Source organism: Pangasianodon hypophthalmus, chromosome 4 (genome assembly GCF_027358585.1).
Source record: "Pangasianodon hypophthalmus isolate fPanHyp1 chromosome 4, fPanHyp1.pri, whole genome shotgun sequence".
Taxonomy (NCBI): domain Eukaryota; kingdom Metazoa; phylum Chordata; class Actinopteri; order Siluriformes; family Pangasiidae; genus Pangasianodon; species Pangasianodon hypophthalmus.
The window spans coordinates 31143924-31158130 of NC_069713.1; the positions used below are offsets into that span (position 1 = coordinate 31143924).

Genomic DNA, 14207 nt, shown 5'->3' on the forward strand with positions numbered 1-14207 from the left:
AAAATCACATGTTAATTGATAAAGACTAAAGTCTTTGATTAAAGATTAACATGCAAGTCGTTCCAGGGCGGATATTTCCTTTAAGTAATAGCACTGCAGAATGGAGTTCTTCTCTGTGTCATTTTATAGTAGGTAAAATGACCGAAATGACTATAATGAACGAGATACTAACATTATAAATAATAATGAATAATAATAATGTAGAAATAATCACATTAACCCAACTCCACACGTCAGACCAACTCAAAGACGGTTTTAATTTTGTGCGTTTGCCACGGGTTGTGATTTGTTTCTTGACTCAGACCTCGAATGGAATTTGGTATGCAGTTAACATCATTAGTCGTCTTGTTATTCCAGGCAGTCAGAGAATGTAATATGGAGGCTGATGCAATCTTCTCTTTAACAATCGTACCGTACCGTACCGTACCGTACCGTACCATGCTGCCCAGTGGAAAACCAGTTATAGTTCAGGGACACACTTTATCATGGGTCCGTCCCAAACCAATAATAGTATCTACAGGTGCTGTACCACCTTTAATGAGCTATACAGGTGCACTATTTGCACTTAGTGTACACCTGATTGGGGAAGCAGCCATTTTGTTTTTGTTTAACCTACACTTTCTATAGGCTACTACAACCTTCTGGTGTTAAAGCCTAAATTTACAGCAACTCTAAGTCTTTCTTGTTGATATATACAAAACTCAATCTTGTTTAGCCTGACAAACTTCCTTTAACAACAAAAAAGGTGATACATTTGTTCGTCTTGACTTAGCAAAGAAACTAGAAACTTACACCGCACCCAGTTTTAACGAATTCGTTTGAGGCGAATCCAAAATGGCGGCGTGTTGCACTAGGTAGTGAACAGAACGCTGCTGTTTCCGCGTCCTATGTAGTGCGCTGATGTAGGGATTCAGGAGTCATTCAGGATGCGGCGCTAGGTATGCGGAATTAGCGTCTTTTTTAAATAAAAACGCTTAAAATGTACTAAATTAATTCGAACTCAGGTTTAAGCACAACTTCTACCATGAGGAGATTTTCCCTAAACCTGAAAATATGAATTATATAAATAAATGTCAGTCGTGTTTATGTTAAAGCGCCACTTCCGGTTTGTGTGGGGCGACTGAGCGCGCGCTGACGCAGCTGAACTCGGCCCAGGTCGGAGTTGCACAGTCATGCTGATGTGGAGTAGAGTAATGGCACGGTACTAAACAGCTGGAGCTGTAATGCATCTGTTTTTTTTTTTTTTTTAGTGTTCTGATATCGCGGTATTTAAAGAAGACTTACTTCCGGAAGTTAGCAATGTCAGAATCGGATTAAAAAGCAGTGATCGTCACGCGCGCGACAAGAAGTTTTAAGAGAGTACTTCACACTGTAGTGCCTCTGCTACAGAAACACTGTGGACTGAAATACTCTGGGTTTATTTTCTGGATTATGGTGAGTTTTTTAAAAGAGTTGGAGTATGCACTCTAGATTGCATAGTGACATTTCCACTGAGGACAGAAATAAGCTGGGTTAAACTATTGTACCATATCAGAGCTTCACCAATGAGGTTCCATGACAAAAATAAAAAGTATTACTGCAAAAAAATAAGCCACATATAAAGAAATATAAATGCAGATATTACACTTGCATTTGCATTAATGCATTCTGTGCATTGAAGTTCAGTGTTTGCATTTGAGCATTAAAAATAAAAGTTGCAAGTGTCATTGTTTTTGCATGTTTGTTTGCCTTGGCATGCACTTGCAGTGAGTCTAAAAGACCTGGTTTAGACTTTAGTTTGAACAACTAAATCCTACCTGATGTGTTTATATAAAGCAGTAGGATTGTTTGGTTTTTCCTTAATCCCAAATAGTGCTTTATTCCCCTTACACTGCGTGTTATTTAGTTGTTTTTCCCTGCAATAACACACCAACATAACACTCTTAATTTAAATAAATAAATAAATAATACTGAAATATAGCACTAATCTCTTTAGGAGATTTCTTTTATTCTATGCAACAAATCATAGTCACTTTTTCATCTCTATTTTTATTTATTTATTTATTTTTCGTGAATATATTTATTAGATTTAGGCTATATAAAAACAAGATTTTTTTTTTTTTGTCTCACATTTGTCTTGCTTTAAATATTAATCATTAAAAACAACAAATTAGAAAATACAACAATCCCACAAGTGCACACAAGTAGAAGAATAGATAGTAATAATTTTACAAGAATGAATAAATTATTAAATAAAATATAACCACAGAAATCTAGTTGTTGAAAGAGAATTAAAGGACAGGGTTCTCTTTGTTTATATACGAGTTAATAAAGGTAAATAAATTTAAAAAATCGTAGAATAAAACACAAGTTCTTTGTAGAGAAAGACAGTAATCCAGTGTCATTTCCACTGCAGTATTCCACACAATTATTTCTGACTTTTCCAATAAAGTGGTCTTTTTTTGAACAATTATGTATGTTATAGTACCAACAGGGGCGCTCTTATTTTCTGAGAACTAATGCATCACCTGCAAAGTTTCTGTTAAGCCAATATAATATGGATATCGTGATAAAATGCACACACACACACACACACATATATATATGCCACAATACATTTTATAGACATTGTGGGTATCATGATATCTTTTTTTATAACTTTTTTTCATCATTTGTTTTAAAATAATGATAAAATGAAGGACATTGGAAGTAGCTGATTTGCTGAATCTTTAAAATTGTAAAAAAAAAACATCTGTACAAGATGTTTATTTTTTTCTTTTCCATATTCATTTATTATAAAGGACATTTAAATAAAAGTATCATCGAACTCTGTTCTACGCAGGTTCACCAGTGTTTCATTGGCAGGTTGTTAGCAAGCCTAAATATCGCGATACATTTCACGCTTCTTAAAAACGTCTTCATGTATCGTGCTTTGATATTTGGGAATGTAGTCAAATGAAACATTCATCCTTTCCACAGAAACCTGGCTTATTTTAAAATCCTGACTTAGTCTAATTTCTTAAGAACTTAAGAGTCATACATCATTTCTCTGAGGATGAGTGATTCATTCCTGATAATACGACAGCTCATTATTCTGAGTTACTGTTACCAGAACTTCATTAGGCTTGCTTGTTTGTCATTTGTTAAGTTTACTTGTAAATTATAAAATAACCATGCTGGAGAAATGTTGCAGAAGTTCACATATGTTGAAGCAATGTTGCAAACATTTTCTTAAAAAAAAACAAAAAAACAGCGCACTCGTATTTCCATAATGAGTGTTTGGTTCTTGCAGAGACTCGCAAGTGTTTTCTGAGTCAGCGATGATACGCTTTGGCGTGGTTACTTGGTTACTCAGTTATTGCTGGCTTTGGAAAAGTACTTAGCTGTAAGACAGTTTGTTTTTTTTTCAGTCATGCTCACTAAGGATGCATAATTTATTATTCATCCAGGATTACAGAAAGGACAAATTGTCTTATTGTGGCTCACAACTTCTCACTTACACATGAACAAACTCTGCACTTCCCTTTAATAATTTTCAAATGTGTTAAGACTTGTTACTATGATAACCTTTAGAGGCCAGTAAGTCTTTATGGCCAAATGTTTGTGGACACCTGACCATCACACCCTTATGTTTTTCTTCCCCAAACTGTTGCCACGAACCTGGAAGCACACAATTGAATAGAAAGTCTTTGTATGCTGTAGCATTAAGATTTCCCTTCACTGGAACTAAGAGACTCAAACCTGTTCCAGCATGACAATGCCCCTAAGCACAATTCAAGCTCCATGAAGACATGGTGTGTGAAGGTTGGAGTGGAAGAACTCGAGTGTCCTGCACAGAGCCCTGACCTCAACCCCACTGAACACCTTTGGGATGAACTGGAACACCGACTGAACCCCAGACCTCCTCACCAACATCAGCACCTGACCTCACTAATGCTCTTGTAGCTGAATGAACACAAATCCCCACAGCCACGCTCCAACATCTAGTGGAAAGACTTCGCAGACTAGTGGAAGTTATTATAACAGCAAAGTGTGGAATGAGATGTTCAAAAAGCACATGAGTGTGATGGACAGGTGTACACAAACTTTTTTGCTATATAGTGTATGCAGAGTTTTGTATCTTTTTTTATTATTATTATAGGTAGGTTTTAGATGCATGTAAACCTGTTGCTGAATAACCAGACTTCTGATTGGTGCAGGTGTTACTGAATAACAAAATTCAGTAACCTCAATTAAATTTAGACATTTTGCAATATTCAGTTGAACTTGTGTGCAGTTATATTACACAATCAAGTGTGACACAGTAATCAGTACATCTTTATACGTTCTGTTCTGAAACAATTATAGCAATCTCCAGGTAGTTAATAATAATCTCACCTGGCACATGCAGTGCCATTCTCCACGTATCAGTGTTGCCTTTTAACTTATAAGCTCACGTGACACAGCGAGGCCACACTTTCAAAGGCGAGTGGCCTCTTCTCATGATAAGCATCAAGGCAAATATTGCACTTGGAATGTTTGGTTGAGCAATAATCAGCCCTGATGTTCTGCAAATAAGTTATGTAATCCAGTTGAACAAACCAGTTTAGTGATAAATAATTTTTAAAAAGCTGCACAGAAAAAAAAGTTAGCACAACTAAGACAGCAGTGGCACCGGTTGTGGTATTCAGGTAATTGCAAGCTCTGTGTTTTTTTTTTTTCTTTCTTTCTGTCTTTCTTTTCTTTTTTTTTTTTTTTTGGGTGGGAGTGACTTTTTGGAAGGTTTGAGATTTAAGAAGGAAAAGGGAACTGAAACATGATTCAGCAGAGTATATATGGCTATTTGCATGCACAATTTGCAGGCCATTTGGGCTCTAGTCAACCATAAAAGACCATCTTTCTGCTGTACTTCAGAGTTCCTCTGTAGCAACTTGCCATGTCTAATTTAACTTGTCAACTTAGAGACATATCAAACTGGTAAAGTTCTTGCTCATTTTTTACTTTTTTTTTTTCAGCACACCTAATCAGAGAGCACAAGGCGTAATGCAGAGTCACACTTGAAGAAAATGAACTGCAGTTGAGAAGACGTTGTGTGGATTTAGGATGTCTGACATCTAGTTCTTTTGATGCTCTTTTGAGGTTCATTTGTTGGTATCTATGTGACATTCTCTCGATATTTGGTCCGGGTCATTTAAAGATGCCTATTTGGTCTGCGAGAGACCCCAGTCACGATGGATTTAGAGTCAGACAAAAAAAAAATGGCTTCCTATCTCCCAGTGACTACCAGTTGTGTCTGTATTACTTCATGACACGTGGTTGGATCTAGACTATTTTACCTGCCCTGTATCTTGTGAAACCGAATTACAACCCAGGCTTGGAGAATGATATGTCCAAGGAAGAAGAGGCCCATCAAAGATGAGGATTTTTCAGCCATCGTGGTGCCCTCGATGAAAGGCCATGGCTATCTGGACTACACCATTGAGAGTCACCCTTCCAGAGCCCTTCATCTCATGGATGAGTTGCGTCAACACGGACTGCTCTGTGACCTGGTACTTCGAGTGACGTACAAAGATACGATGGTTGATTTCAAGGTGAGAGTTTTCGGGGGTGAGTCCACAAGAAAGATGAGAGCCAGCATGATAAGAGATCTGCATGAGTCAGCACCATTTATCTTAGGTTAGCAGTTCTCCAAAAGAGCAGAACTTGTTCTGCAATGTTTGATGTGTAGTATGCTTAGTATCACTGAATGTACGACATTTAAAAAAATATTTTGCCCAAATTATCTAATTCACTAAAAGTAGTTGCTCCTAGTTATCATTCATTCTAAGGTATACTGTACGTAACCCATAAATGGTAAGACTTAAAGTAGTGAGCAGTAAATATCATGAGCTGGTTTCTATCCCAGCCGTTGCTCCTAGCGTTCATCAGCACTTTTACCACCACCTGAATTTACTGTGCAGTTAGACAGCACTTGATCATTGCATGGGCCTTGAATCTGGAAGGCTCCTGGACACCAAATGGGGCATTTTTGGGCCATCTTTAATTTTGGTCACTTTGATCTTGTTATGCCCATCACAGACATGTGTCTATATTATCCAGGTGCACAAACTGGTACTGGCAGCCTGCAGCCCATACTTCAAAGCCATGTTCACCAGCAACTTCAAGGAGTGCCAGGCCTCAGAGGTGACTCTCAGGGATGTTTGCCCTCAGGTGATCAGTAGGTTGGTGGACTATGCCTATACCTCCCGCATCACAGTAGGGGAAAAGTGTGTGCTGCACGTCCTGCTGGCTGCCATGCGCTTCCAAATGGAGGACGTGGCGAAAGCATGCTGTGACTTCCTGATGAAGAACCTAGAGCCCTCAAACGTCATTGGGATTGCCCGGTTTGCAGAGGAGATAGGCTGTGTCGAGCTGCATCAGCGGTGTCGGGAGTATATCAACAGTCACTTCAGTGAGGTAGATTCTTCTACGTCATTGCAATGAGAAGTTGTCCTGATTTTGATTCTGAGTTGTCCAGTTCTATGGTATCTATCGTAAGCGAAGTAACATCTATGCTTTTTGTTCCAGGTGACCAAAGAAGAGGAGTTCTTCAGCCTGACGCACTGCCAGCTGCTGGAGCTCATCAGTCAGGACAGTCTGAAGGTTCTGTGCGAGACTGAGGTCTACAAAGCCTGCACTGACTGGGTGCGATGGGATGCGGAGGCTCGCTCCCAGTACTTCCATGCTCTGCTCAATGCTGTCCATATCTACGCCTTGCCTGCCAAGTTCCTCAAGAGGCAGCTGCAGTCATGTCCTATCTTGAGCAAGGCCAACTCCTGCAAAGACTTCCTCTCCAAGATCTTCCATGACATGACCCTCCGCAAGTACCTGCCCCCTACTCCATACCGAGGCACTAAGTTGATCTACGTGGCTGGGGGTTACAAGCAGCACTCGTTGGACTCCATGGAGGCTTTTGACCCACGAAACAACACTTGGCTGCCCCTGGAGCCGATGACGCAACCCTGTAGTGGCTTGGGCGCCTCTGTACTGTTTGGGCTCTTCTACACTGTGGGGGGTCGAAACCTCTCAATGCAGAGCAACGCAGACTCCGCAACACTGTCCTGCTACAACCCCATGACCAATCAGTGGACCCAGCTAGCTTCGCTTAACACAGCCAGAAACAGAGTGGGCACTGGGGAACTCGACGGGAGCATCTACGCTGTTGGAGGATCCCATGGCTCCACACATCACAACACAGTGGAGAGGTGAGTGCACGGAGAGTGTCATAGTGTCATAGTTATCATTCCTCATGATTTCATAAGCATTTAGGGCTATGACAGAAGAAGATTTACTGGATCACCACCGTGACACACCCATTATTCTGTAAATATTGCGTTACTAGAGGTTTTTATTTCTTTCATACTATTTTAATCAGTCTTTCTGTTTGGACAACAAATCATTTGGTTGTGTTTCTAAAAGGTAATTAAACAATTAAAACATTTCATTTCCAAAACGAGCAGGGGTATAAATAATTTATGTGAAAACATTAGCCAGTAGCAAGTTGTGAATGAATGGGAGGTGGAAACCAGCATGAGCTTCTTCAGCATGTCTGGCAACTCTTTTCAAACATGTTTTTCACAGATATAAACTAATTCAAACCACGGTACAGCACACCTGACCAGACAGTTACTAAGGATGAATTAAAGAACTCTGTAAAGGCATTGCATATTAATGAACAGGCTTTTTCTTTGTCCCTGCGAGCTTCATATCTGACCACTCACTTGCGCCTGCATGAAAGTAAAACCTTTCCATCCACGTGACAGTTTTGTTGTGTCCCGTGGGATCACAGTTCCCATACACACCTCTAGTTCCAAGCACGAACCAAAAACCCAGAATAGTATACCTCCTATTCGTATGTGTATTTGTATCTGTTTCGAACACATTATCTGTTCATTCCGAATAATGTATTCGTATTCAGTTACATCCCTACTACAGAACGTACCTTACAGGATTAACGAGAAGCACATTTGCCGTGGGTGAACACGTTTTCACAAAAGCCGTGGCATTCAGAATCGTGTTACACGTGAAAGAAGGACGGTGGTTAAGTGGTCTAAAATGGTTTGACTTGGCATGTGCTTCCTCTAACAACAGGCGAAGTCTGTTCTGATTCAGAGAAGTCACTTTAGATGAACAAACTCCCATACCACAGCTAATAGCAAGCTTTAGAAGAGCAGTGCCAGTTCTAATACCATTCCTTATAGGTGCTGTAACAGGAATCATATTAGTCATTCTTACCAACCTTTTTCACTCTTAGCGACACTTTGTTCTATTTTTATGGGTGACGCAGAAAGGAAAACCACTGGTTTGTGTGTTTTATTTATTTCGTTTTTTTATACCTTTGTCCAAGCATGACAATCTGCATCTTTATCTCCAGCGTGTTGTGCAGTTTAACCCAACACTGATGCAACATTGCTCTGATAAGGGTGGTGGAGTGCAGGTTTTTTTAAAAAAAAAAAAAAAGATGAAAAATGGAAGGTTGTTTTTGATGAAAACAGCATATTTGTGAAATGCACAACTCAGTAACTTTTCAGTAACATTCAGAAATCACCAGTGTGCATCCTACAGACAGAGCAGTGTGTATTTCAGTCTAAAATAATAACAAATCATATTAATACTGAAATTAAATTTCCAGTCAAAGACGCACTTGGTGTGCTTGTGTGGTTTGGCTTTGCGCCGCATTGCATTTATGGACGCTTTCACACCTACTGATCTGTTTGGCGAGTCCGAATCAGAGCAAAAGTGATACTTTTGGTTTGTTTGCTGTTTGGTTTGGTTTGAAAGCATACTCGTAAATCTCTTTCATTCTTTGGTGAAAAATATGGTAATGGAAAAACTGTACCAAGTGTGTGCAGAAGCAATGAGAACACATAGCTGGTGCTTCCAGTATTTATTTTCTTTTTTTAATTCATCTGTCCAAATCTCCAGAACACATGGCAATTCTGCAGCTCCGTCCTTTGACTCAGTTGCACCTCACAGCTCACGTCAGCAGCTTGCATCCACCTACAGATAACACACGGCAGCTTTAGTCCACTTCCTGCAGTTGAGTCGGTTCAGGATCGAATCACTTCCTCACAGCAGTCGAATCTCGCTAGAGTTCACTTGGACCTGAACCAAGACCTTGTGAATGAACCAAAAAGCAAAACACATCTGCTTAAGGGCGTGTGGTAAGGGGTGAGGCTGAAAACATACTCGTAAAACTCTTTTATTTACTGGTCTGAAAAACGGCAACGTGTCTTTGGTCTCGAAATCCTCAGTCTGCGCCTTTGTGCGTCAGTTTAGCAGCTGTCATGAAATGTCTGAAATACATGTTGTGTCGGTTAGTCAAATAACGCCAATTTGAGTCAAATAGGCGTTCGCTTCGAAGCCGCCGCTCACAGGTGCTCTGGTCCGCCCAAATAAAACACACTAAGGCATGTAACTGAACAAGAGCTTGATTTCAATGGACTAAATACTGCATATGTGAAAGCATCATAACATTGAACACCTTTTAGTTATGTCCCTTGATTGGCACCAGATCAATCCAAAGCCTCTGAAAACCTTTCTATAAAGAAGTGGCAGCCAACGTCTACTTCCATGTTGTTGAAAGAGTTTGTTTGACTTGGACCATTTTTCTGTGGATCACATAACATAGCTGCAAGCTATAGTAATCCTGGGGTTGGGTATCAAGTTCTGTGAGAAAGTATTTCAGGTCAGGACACAGTTTTACGATACCAGGATACTGGTTATATGTATCCTATTATGTAGAAAACCTTTTTTTTTTTCATACATAATTACATAGTGTATAATACATAGCTCTATTGTCATGAGATGACAAGTTCACATCAAAACCATAGGTGCGAGACCACGAGAGGATAATTGGTCCTGCCCTCTGGGTGGAAGTTAGCACTCTCTTCCAAGTGTGTTTAGCTGCTCGGTGTGGTTTTAAAAGCAACAGTTAGTGTTTCTGAGATAGAGACATGAAAACGAAAGAGAAAGAAGAAATTGATGATGACCTGCACAGTGGCACTGTGGCCTCTCAGTTCCAGGATCCTTGGTTTGATCCTGAGCTCGGGTTACTGTGTGTATGGATTTCCTCAAGGTTCTCCAGTTTCCACCCACTTCCCAGAAATGTTAGATTGGCTACACTAAGTTGCCCCTAGATTTGAATGTGTGTAAGTGTATGTGCATGGGGCCCTGTGATGGACTCCAAGGTGTATTCCTGGTATAGGTTCCAGATCCACCAACTAGGACTGAAGATGAATGAATGAGTTCTGAATTGCGCGTCTTCTTCACAGGTACGATCCAGAGACAAACAGGTGGACATATGTGGCGCCGATGTCCGTGGCACGCCTGGGAGCTGGAGTGGCAGCGTGCGGGGGAGCTCTGTATGTGGTGGGGGGCTTCGATGGCCAAAACCGGTGGAGAACAGTAGAACGCTATCAACCAGACACCAACACTTGGCACCATGTAGCATCTATGAACACTGCACGTAGTGGCTTAGGTAAATATTAACTAACATTTTTAATGCCCCACTAGTACCTTTTGTTATTTTGCAAACCAAAATATCCCATGAAAAGTGCTTTTTCACCAATTTGGGGGAAAGCTGTCCCCTGCTCATTCATGCAATCATGTGGCAGCAGTGCAATGAATAAATTAATGCAGATACTGAAACTGGACGGTTGAAGATTGGAAAAAGGCCAGGTGACATTTTTCGAATCTTCAGCTGTCTACTTTTGCTTAAGCAGTGACCACTGTAGCTTCAGATTCTTGTACTTGGCTGAAAAGAGTGGAACCCAGTGTGGTCTTCTGCTGTTGTAGCCCATCCACTGCAAGGTTTTCTTTTTTTTTTTTTGCACTATTCTCAGAGAACTTTAGAGAGAGTGTGTGAAAACCCCAGGAGATGAACAATTTCTGCAATACTCAAACCAGCACATTTGCCACAAGAAACCATGCCATGGTCAAGGGCACCGAGATCACATATTTTCCCTTTTCTGATGTTTGATGTGAACTCTGATTATCTGAAACTCTTGACTTGTATCTGCATGGTTGTATGCATTGCGCTGCTGCCAAATGATTGGCTGATTAGATAACTGCATGAATGAGAAGCTGGACAGTGGGTGTACATGGCTTGTTAGCAATTGCTTATAAACTGAATATTTTATCATGTTTGCCAGAACCTGGCTATTGCTAATGATTCACCAGGACTGTTATTATGGTTACACTGTGGTGTTAGGCAGCAAAAAGCATCTGATTAATATAATGGTTTGGCTCCCAATTTGGTGGAAATGCACAATCAAAAAAAAAAAAAAAAGAAAAGATTGCTGAAGAACCAGATCACTAGTCTTGTATTGGTGGAAAATGGTTAATGGCAATTTACTGACCTAAGATAATTTTTTAACCAGTGGATTTTGATTCCTGCACCATGCAGGTGTGGTGTCTATAGATTCTTACCTCTACGCAGTGGGTGGTTATGACGGCCAAAGGCAACTCAACACTATGGAGAGATATAACGTAGCCAGAGACGTTTGGGAGCCCATGGCGTCCATGGTCCACAGTCGGAGTGCCCACGGAGTCACGGTCTACCACGACAAACTCTTCGTGTTTGGTGAGCACATAACACTTAACAGTTAATGATATAAATGGTTTCCTGATATTTCCTTCTTGATCCACCTTACGGAAAAACTGTACGTGCGATATGGCGACTGACAGTGTGACATTCTGTTTCATCGTCGGTTATTTACTGAGAAAATGGAGGCTTTGTGTCTTGATCGTATTTGCTCGTTGAAGCGGCAGGGCTCTCATTACAAGGCCATTTCCGTATTAGTGAGACCACAATATGGAGTCATTCACAAGTTAATCAGCACTTACACGCAATAAACCTGCACTTTGCTTGTTAATTTTTTTTTTTTTTCACTCAAATGCCTATACACAGCATCTAGACATCTGAACCATTTTAGATGACGTGAAATCTGATTGGGCTTTGCCAAGTGTTCCCATAGAGACAAGCAAATATTAACAAGAAGAGCAGTAGTGAATGCAGTATTAACTATAAACACACTTTTTTTCTTTTAAATTTGGCTTATGTATTATTTAACTTTTTATATTTCCTATACAGATTTACCCTGCTAGGTTAACAGGTCATTTGTAATTAATTAATTTAATCATTGTAATAAATGTCTTTATGTATACAGTGGAATCTACAATCCTAGTCTACTACCAAGAGCTATTTTTATTTCTTCAGGTTTCATTTATTTTTATTTTTTTTAAACTCCTTTCCTCCACAACACCAGAGATTTCCTTCACACAAGTATGATCATAACACATTGCTTTAATTGATGTCACCTCATAACCTGATAATGACTTAATTACTACAGTCCAACCTTTCTTGGGAAATCTGTGAGTAAGGAATAAAACACTTCAGGGTATGCCGTTATAGGAAAATAATTATCGGTGACGTGGTGTGATTTGGCCTGACGCAAAGCCAAAGTTGATTATTTTCCTATAAATAATCCTGGAGTGTTTTATTCCTGTTATACAACAGCAATTTGCCAGTGCTAAAAAAAAATATTTATCTATTAATGAACGACATGTAGGATTTTTTTAGCCGTATGTAGAACGTCTGCCAAATAGGTTCCCGCTATCACTTACGTTATAGCAGCTATAAACACTTGTTCATTCTCCACCCTCTGTTTTTTTTTTTCCCAGACAGTGCAAAGTCCTTCATGCCCTGATAAAGAAATTTAAAGCAACTGTTTTACAAAGACACTGGAGACTCCTTTCAAAAATGTTCAATGTTCTTTCAAAAAAACAAACATCTACTCACTGAAAATATCACCACATGAACACTTTTTTTTTTTTTTTAATATAGTGTCCGCCATACAAGCCCCTGTGTGTGTTGTTACTATAGAAATGATCTTCTGACCAATCAGGATAAAGAATTTAACAACAATGTAATCATAATAAACATGCTAATGAATGTTTTCTATCGATTTCATCAAGGTGGTTTCAACCAGAGTGGTTTCCTGTCCAGCGTGGAGAGTTACTGCCCAGGAAGTAACCAGTGGACGTACGTGACGGACATGCCAGTGGGTCGAAGTGGGATGGGAGTAGGTGTAACCATGGAGCCGTGCCCGGGCTGCTTTCCAGAGGAGGAAGACGAACTATGATGCAGACTTTGAACCTTGCAACGTCATCAGAGTTCACGCCTGGCCCCTTGAGGTTGAGCAGATACTTGGCAGGTTTCCCAGCCAGAACGATTTTGACTCGTTGTGCTGTGGCAGTATTGGACAAGACTGCACGGTGTAGGTTTGTGTGTGTTATTTAGAACACAATCGCTGGACTACTGACCTTTCCTGACGAGCTCGGATTACTCTGTGAATAAATTGTGAATAAAAGTTTTGATCTGTATATTCGCTGACTTTTTAAAAAAAATGATTAATCTCTTTATTAGATAAATATATCGAGTGCTCAAACCGACTTCATTCATTTTATTTCAAGTCAAATCATACATTTGATTTGAGTTGTAGCTTTAAGAATGGCCACTAGGTGGAGGGATTTGACTTCCACAGAAAGTGGGACTGCTTTATATTATGGGATGTGTCCAGTTCTTCTGTGTGTGTGTGTGTGTGTGTGTGTGTGTGTGTGTGTGTGTGTGTGTGTTGTTGGTTTTTTTTTTTAACCAATAATAATAATGATTTTATTTATTTAGGCTTTCTCCCACCTAAGGGCACTGGACAAACGAATATACGACTAAAAACAGAAAAGTAAACATTAACACGCAGGAAAACATTAACAGACATGAATTATCAAAAGAGACGAACGAACAAGCAGGCCAGCTGAGTAACATGATTAAGCGGCGTAAAATGGAGGAGGGTGTTGCATGACATAATGAGATATAAATGTAATTCAAATATGTCAAGAGATGCATTTCGACTACTGCAGGCATGTGAAAAGGATAAAAGTACTTTTTTTTCATTTTATTTTATAATTAATTAACATAATTTTTTTCTTATCAATTTAAAAAGAAATTACTTAAAAATAATGATTGTTAATTTAAAAAAAAAAAAGCTAAAAAATTCCATTTTATTTTAATTGATCATTTATTCATTAAAGATATTTACACACTCGAGTATATAGGAATTTTTTTTTTTTTTGCCAGGATATCGAGACATGTAGCATTACAAGTTCCTCCATTTTAAAACATAATGAAAAACAATTTCATGATTGCGAGT

General features: G+C 39.4%; 1 protein-coding gene across 2 annotated transcripts; it reads left to right on the forward strand.

Moving 5' to 3' along the window:
• Positions 1 to 1143: 1143 nt before the first annotated feature.
• On the forward strand, positions 1144 to 13383 carry keap1a (kelch-like ECH-associated protein 1a). Of its 2 annotated transcripts, none has more exons than XM_026937105.3 (7): positions 1144 to 1434; positions 4974 to 5549; positions 6058 to 6414; positions 6526 to 7202; positions 10272 to 10477; positions 11405 to 11581; positions 12976 to 13383. In XM_026937105.3, exons 2-7 carry the CDS (start codon positions 5340 to 5342, stop codon positions 13140 to 13142), a joined length of 1794 nt encoding a protein of 597 aa, XP_026792906.2. In that variant the 5' UTR covers positions 1144 to 1434; positions 4974 to 5339; the 3' UTR covers positions 13143 to 13383. The 2 variants fall into 2 exon arrangements, with proteins under 2 accessions (XP_026792906.2, XP_053089567.1); XM_053233592.1 differs by lacking the exon at positions 1144 to 1434 and adding an exon at positions 3701 to 4649.
• Positions 13384 to 14207: the final 824 nt, after the last annotated feature.